Genomic DNA, 7795 nt, shown 5'->3' on the forward strand with positions numbered 1-7795 from the left:
TGTTTACGTTCATTTTATCTATATATGATATACATATGTGTCCATGATACAAATAATGAATGACAAGGATTTTTCATTTCTTTTCAAGAAATGACATCTACGTTTTGTTGTAGCTTCAATCTTCTGTTGAGGCATAGGTAAAACGTAAGGTATATAATTTGTTGTTCATACAATTATGTTCTTTTTTTAATTTATCAATTGTACTTTGTATTTTTTTATGCACAGCTCGACTCCCTTTCCTTTAGTTATATTTCCTTGAATTATTTTGTTGGAGTATTAGACTCTGCTCTCTCATTCCTTTATTTCATTTTAGATTATTATATGTTTTAATTTTTAGTGGTATTTTTAATAATTATAATCTCTTTAAAAATAATTAGTTAATTTTAATAATATATACTAATATACTTTAAAATAATAACTAAATTATTTGCATATTACTTTATTAAAAATAAAAATATATTGTACATTTAATATGTATTTCTGATTAAATTGATAAAAATGTTTAAATATAAAAAGATTTATATAAAATTATTTATAAATTAAATATTTTTTGAAAATTAATATTTTGACGATTTGCTATGACCAAACCGTCATAAAAGCTTCATATGACAAGCAGGGGTGACTGTCAACAAATTTAACGATTCTGATACAAATATGAGAATGCACAAATGTGGCAAGAACTGGATTTTTCTATTATTAGGTTTTTCGGTACACAGGTTCTTTGACTGAAGAAGGACTCTCGGCATAATAGCTCGATACTATCTACAAGATAAATATTTTATACTTCTTTGGCTTTTCAGGAAACCTGAGATCAAATGCGAGGAACCAATGCACAGAGAGGCTAAGCTTGGCCTACATAGTTTTGAAATAATTTTGGAATTTGAGTAGTTGTAAAGGCAATTTGTATTCATTACACTGAAACCGTCAATAACACGTTATTCATTGTCTGTTATCCATAACCGCACAATCCGGCTTTATTTCATTGCAGGCCTTGTTTTTTCTAGACTGGCTAGTGTCCCACTAGTAAATGAAAACTAATTTTCAATTCAAGAATGTTGACAATGGCGATTTCTTCCCTAAAGAATCTGATAAAAAAAAATTATTTTATGTCTTATTAGTAAACGATATCTCATTTTCGATTGAACCAGTTGACAATGACATTTTATTCCCCACAGAATCCGATACGAAAAATTATTTTATAACTTAAAAAATCAGCCTTCTCTATCCTATAAAGATGAGCTCCATTACTGATAGGAAATTTTAATATCTCAAATTCAATTCTTGTCATAATAACGACATAAATTGTCAATAATTCTAAGCTTTGAAAGTAGTATTTTGAATAAGTTGCAAATAATTGAAACAGATATCAAATTTTATTTTTTATCAACTTGTTTGTGAATGTGGACTTCATATGTTTTAATAGGTACTTTGTAATGGCCACATTAATCTCTGACTATGCCACTTCTACACGTTAGTGGTCTCTCATTGCTATAAGTACTCACTAAATCATCCATTGTTCTGCAACCCAAAAATTGTAGAGTACATTTTTACTATATAGCATTGGTTTCAGAGGGGCTGCTAAGGGAAGCACAATGAAGAAAGCTGTAGCAGTGCTACTTATTGTTATGATTGAGGTGGCAACCAGCATGCCAGTGTTAATGGCGTGGAATCCTGTTCCTCAACCTCCTCCAGCTCCAGTTCCAGCAAAATGCCCACTTGATGCTCTGAAGGTGGGGGCCTGTGTTGAAGTGCTTAGTGGCCTTGTGCACATAGGCATTGGAGACCCAATTGTAAACCAGTGCTGCCCAGTGATTGAAGGAGTTTTGGCATTGGAGGCAGCCCTGTGTTTGTGTACAGCAATCAGGGCTAGGCTCCTCAACCTCAATATACTTGTTCCACTAGCACTGCAGCTTATTGCTTCTTGTGGAATGACTCCTCCTCCCGGCTTCACATGCCCTGCTTCTTAGTGCCTGAACTATTCAATGATTTCCTCTATAAGTGCTACTTATTATAACTATGTTTGAGTAAATAAGCAGAAGTTAATGGCTGTTGCCTACATCTGCCACAGAATGTTGACTTCATATAGCGGAGATCAGTCCCTGCTTTCCATCTTAATCTGAAGTTAGCTGGATAAATAATATATATGTTTTCTTACAATTAAATAAACATAGTATCTTTTTCTAGTTCCACTAATATGTTGAGTATTTCTTTAATTTTGTTTCCTTAATTTGCACTGATATTGAAAATACTGCCTTATCATGGTTGGTTTTGGATTCAGGTACTAGGCTTGGTGAATACATTACAAATTTTCTAATTGGCATAGTCCATGTTTTAATTCCATTACACAGCTCTCTCTGTACATCCCAGGTGGTTGAAGTTGAATGGTACATATAGACTAGCTTATATATAAAAATATCTCCAAAAAAATATAAATTTTAATATATTTAACATTTATAAGTATGAATAAATATTATAAACATCTTTTACAAATGGAAAATTAAGTATATATAGATCCTTCATTAATATCTCTTTATCAATGGTCTTGATTTCCACAACTTTAGCTGCCTTTCCACTTTTTGTATAATAGACCTTTGTAAATGTGTTGTGTCCTAATAATTCGACTTATTCATACTTGCCCATCAAAATGCTAGCTCCATGCATTTGCATTTTTGCCATGACATTAATTTTGCATAATGTAATGCTTTGAAGATGACTCGATGAGTATATCAATTGCACAAAATAGCCATTATTTAATATTTATATATGTCATAATATTTTTGATGTATCGATAATATTTTATTTATACATCTGTCAAATTCATATAGATTTATGTGTCATATGATAAATAGTTGATGGTTATTAAAGATAAGTGAATAAACTAAATAGCTTTTCATAATGTAAAAGAACAATTTCTAATTTTTTTATTAATTTAAATTTACTAAAATTCTTAATTAATCATAATTAACTATAATTTCTAATATTTTTAAAAAAGTACCAATACTTAACTTTTGTTCTTCTTTATTGATCACCTAGTTTTTAGTTTCACCTTTAATTGAATTGTACTTTAGCTAAAAAGAATTCTTTCGAAATGAGCCTTTTAACACAAAACACACAATAGGGGAGAGAGGAGATGTAGTACCCCTACCCTAGTCAGCTTTGTAAAACCGGTTTGACCTTGGTTGACTTTTTATGTGGCATTCTTGAATGGTTGAATTACCATGAGGTAATGTTGTAGTCAGATATTATGATTATTATGCATACCTATTAATGTGCTCCGCATTGATTCTTATGTAAGTTGAATTGTCCTCCTGATTCTTGTTATTAATCTCGAGCTAACATCTTCATTAAATATATATATATGTATGCTTGTGTGACTCTTGGTTGCAGGAGATTACAGGTACAATACCGCCTAGGTGCAAGGTTCATCTTCACCTGGATTCCCAGGGTTGAGTATACCTCTTTCGTCCTTAGAATTTGGGTTAGGTGGCCGTAAAACCCTCAGCTTACCCTAGTGATGCTCAAATGAGCATCATCTGCGATCTGTCCATTTCCCTTTTCATTTGGGTTTGTGGGTCGGGTATTTGGTTGGCTTTCTTGGGTTGCGTGTTTGGCATGTGGTTAAACTGATTATTTAATCCTAAGTAGTTATTTTGATTTAATGTGTTCATTTACGTATTAGTAAATAAGAAACTAAAATAAATAGGTTTCTTTTATATAATTAATCATTTATTTAAAAATTGCTCTATTCATGTTTGTAGCAAGTTTAATTTAATGATTAATTTTAAATGAAGAATTTATTTAGTTTCATGCATGTTTTTTTTTTCTTAGTAGAAGTAATACTTCTTTAAAGGAAAAGTAAGCGATTCAAGTTCTTTTAAAGTACATACATTATATTAAATCAAAAACAAAATTTTAGAACTTATCCCACGTGATTGTAAAGGGAAAGTTTATTTTAAAATTTAATAACTTTAAATAGATTCAAATAAAACTCTACCTTTGCCATGTAAGAAAAGTATAGAGCAAATCGTGCAGGAGTAGATTGATTTTTATAAGCATGGGTAGTTTTAAAAATAATATATATATTATAAAGAAAGCCAAAGTCAAGTTTAATGAATTTTTTTTTTTTAAGCAAGAGTAAGAAGATTAAAATAAATCGTGCAGGAGTAGATTGATTTTTATAAGCATGGGTAGTTTTAAAAATAATATATATATTATAAAGAAAGCCAAAGTCAAGTTTAATGAATTTTTTTTTTTTAAGCAAGAGTAAGAAGATTAAAATAAAACCTTTTTTTTTTTTACATAAGTCAAGCACAGCATGGATGAGTGCTTTTGAGTGTACTTTATTTAATATTAAAAATATTAAATTAGAAGATAAAGTCAATAATAGTTCGTATCTTTTCATGCAAGAGGTAAAAGTTGGGGTTTACAGAATAAAATGGGAGAAAGAAACCAAGCTTATATATAGAGATGGGATTGATTAGTATAAAAAGAATAATTATTAAGAACCAGGATGGATTATATTCTCGAGAATTTCCATCTTTTGATGCCAGTTGACCATTCAAGGACTATGCATAAAAGAGAGGCAAAGCTTGGTTTAGGCGCTCGATTTCAAGGAGAAGAAAAGGCACTGCAACCACTAGTGTTCCTGCCATAATCCGTTAGCAACTTAGGCTCAACTAGAATAGGTAAGAAGGCAATAAATTTAGAAGTGAGATAATTTAAAAGCCCAAGATAAGGGAGAAGTCAACCATGTAGATTTAGAGACTCTGGACAATTTTACAGAATTAAGCTTTGTATCAATCCACTGCAATCTGAGAGGTAAGTATTTGATCCATAGTTCTATTTATACATGTGGAATGTCTTTCTATTGGGTATGGAAAATAGGCTTGAAATTTGAATATGTAAAGATTAAATTCAGAATAGCTCGAACTTTATTGTGGATTGAATATATATTTATTTTTATTTCATTTTTGTATTATTCGAAGGATGTCATTGTAGTATTATTTGGTATAAAATAGATAGGAGTGATCTAGGAGTATATTATATTATGGAAAATAGGGAGAATGGAAGTTGCTACTATTTCAAAGATAGATAATTGAGAATTATTCCCAATATTTAATAAAATGTTAAAATGGTATTATTCTAGTTGAAACATTATACATTATTTATAGATGAATTGAATTGTAAACCTTATAGAAGATTTGTAAGATTGGGAAAATAACACAGAGAACGTACAACCACGTTGATGTTTGCTTTCATTACCCATCTCTTTTTTTTTTTTTTTGAAAGTTAGGTATATCATCTTAAATTTTTGTAGGTTAAAATGATTGGGATCAATTAATTCAACCCAATGGGATAACATGATACATATATTAGTGGTATGATTTCATTAAGAGGTAAATAATAAGTATTAGGATACAAAGTATAAGTATATAGTCTAAATTGAATCTAATAAAAACCAATTAATATGTTTCCCACTAGCAATGTTAAATCAATTATTAGTCATTCTTGAGTAAATGATTTAATAATTTTTTTTCTATGTATGCAAGGATTGTTCTAGAATATTATATAGTTAGTTATGAAATTGAAATTTATACTAGGTGTTTGGTCTATAATAAAGATAAAGATTAAATATCATATTTAGACGATTAATGCTTTACATTCATGTGAACTTGGTTGAAAAACTTGTAATGATGTAGTTATGTTATGTCTTGATGCATATGAACTTAGTGAGTTAGAAAACCAAGAATGACATGTACCTAGATGAGGTAGATAACTGAAATTAACTTAGATCATTTAGAAAACTTGATCGACCTTTAATGTTTAAATCAATATGGAAAAAGATTATATGTTCTGGTTATTTCCTTTGCAAGTTTAATTTTTGTATTCGCTTTTGTTTAAAGTAATGGCAAGGGCTTGATATGTTTGTTTGGACCCTGTCATTTGGTTGATTTGGGGTACCTATTTATGTCTTCGGTCTCTAGTTTAGTTGTTGCCTTGTGATGGTGTTCAAACCAATCTTGTCCTTTATGCGGGTGTCAAGTGTTGATTTGTGGTTGACCATAGCAGGTCAGGTCTCTAGTTAGAGTACTATCGGGCAATGGACCTTGTATTAGCTTTTGATATGTTCAGTTGGATCCGTTTCTTTGTAGGGATCATTTATGTAATTATTGACCGGTGTGATCAGTTGTTTATTGGTATGATTCACCTGGATGGTAGGAATGTAAATGATGTGAAATTTATGTACCCTTAACTTATTTAAATGATCAGAGGGGTCTTGCAATTGAGCAGACCCGGAGATGTATCCCTTTAGGGGTGAACTCTGATATCAATTTGGTGTTATGCGATGCTTTTGTTCTTATGGTTCTTGTTTTAGTATTAGCATGTATGGATGGCATTTTGATAGAATGTGTAAGTGGATTTGATGAGGTTTATTGTAAATGCATGTATGCAGTCGTCTCTTAATGCAGTAAAGTGGTTCATGAAAGAGTGTAGTTTGATTTGCAGAATGAATTCTATTATTGTTAATAAAAATAAGTATGCATGAAAAGTTCTCATTAGTTATGATGAAATTATAGTGCGTTTGGGACAAGATGCATGGAATGTGTTTAATGTAAATTGAACAATATGGATGGATAACAATTGTTGGATGAACTCATCATATTACCTATATTGTAATTCTAATGGATGAACTTCATTTGGTTATTTACATTTCAACCTTAATAAATGAATTTCATCATATTAGCTATATTTTAACCTTAATGGATGTATTCGTATGTTATCTATGATTTAATCTTAATGGATGGACATTATCATGTGATCCATATTTTTATCTTACTGAAAGAAATTATCCTTTTTTAAAGTATTATCTCATTAATAAGATAACCATCTTATTGGATTAATTAATGTGAGTTAAGTTAAATGTGGAATTAAGTAATTGTGTTGGGAAACTCTTTAGGTGTTAGTTGATGTCTTCCACTGTGTAATCTGTACTTTAATATCTTGTTGTGTCATTATGTTGTGTTTAACTTTAAAAAAAAATTATTGCACTCCATTTGAGTGTCTTAGCTTTATCCCTTCGGGGTTTCCTGGTGGGGCATTACATTTGGTATCAGAGCCAAGTTGCAAACACTGGGATCTCTGGTTTCGCTTGTGCCCTTAGTTGGTGTGTGGTGTATTGACCTTATGTGTATGCTTGTCCTTCTTTTTGTATGTGTGTGATTGAGAAAACCTTAACTTGTGTGTAACGTGTGTGTTCACACCTTGTTTTCACCTTCTTGATGTGGGTGCTTTAGAGTGATTGTATGTGCTTTGTCTTCTTAGTGAGGTCTTGGTCTACAATTTCTCTTATTCTAAAGGAGAGTCGTGTGTACCTTCCTTATTGATTGTTGTACTCTTTTGGCTAATCCATTTGGGGTCGTTAGTGTTGTCTTGAATATTAAAGTACGAAATGTGCATGTTTAAGAGTATGATCTAGCTTAGTGTTGTCTACTTGAAGGACTTGTATGGTAAATATTGAATGCTTATTTTGTAGTAAAATGAATGATTATCATCCTTCCTCTTCTCTCTCTCTCTAGAAATTAAATGTTTTTGTTATATGTGTATTCATCTCTTATGCGAGTTTTCTTATTGCAAGAGAAAGGTTGCAATTTCTTGAGCCCTTGTGTGAGCCTTATAACACTTATGTGTTTTTAGATTATAAAAGGGCTTTGGTTTGAAAGTTCATATTGGGTATTGAGAAAAATTGTATGTTTACATTAAAGAATTCTCCATGTGTTTCGTAGGAGTAATATAA

The 7795-nt window shown here is 30.8% G+C and overlaps 1 protein-coding gene across 1 annotated transcript; it reads left to right on the forward strand.

The window, feature by feature from the left end:
- Nucleotides 1-1534: 1534 nt before the first annotated feature.
- LOC131072664 (36.4 kDa proline-rich protein-like) lies at nt 1535-1967 on the forward strand. The gene has a single exon (XM_058008896.2). The coding sequence runs from the start codon at nt 1593-1595 to the stop codon at nt 1965-1967; it is 375 nt and encodes a 124-aa protein (XP_057864879.1). The 5' UTR covers nt 1535-1592.
- Nucleotides 1968-7795: the final 5828 nt, after the last annotated feature.

The sequence above is a fragment of the Cryptomeria japonica genome, chromosome 5 (genome assembly GCF_030272615.1).
Source record: "Cryptomeria japonica chromosome 5, Sugi_1.0, whole genome shotgun sequence".
In the NCBI taxonomy this organism is placed as follows: domain Eukaryota; kingdom Viridiplantae; phylum Streptophyta; class Pinopsida; order Cupressales; family Cupressaceae; genus Cryptomeria; species Cryptomeria japonica.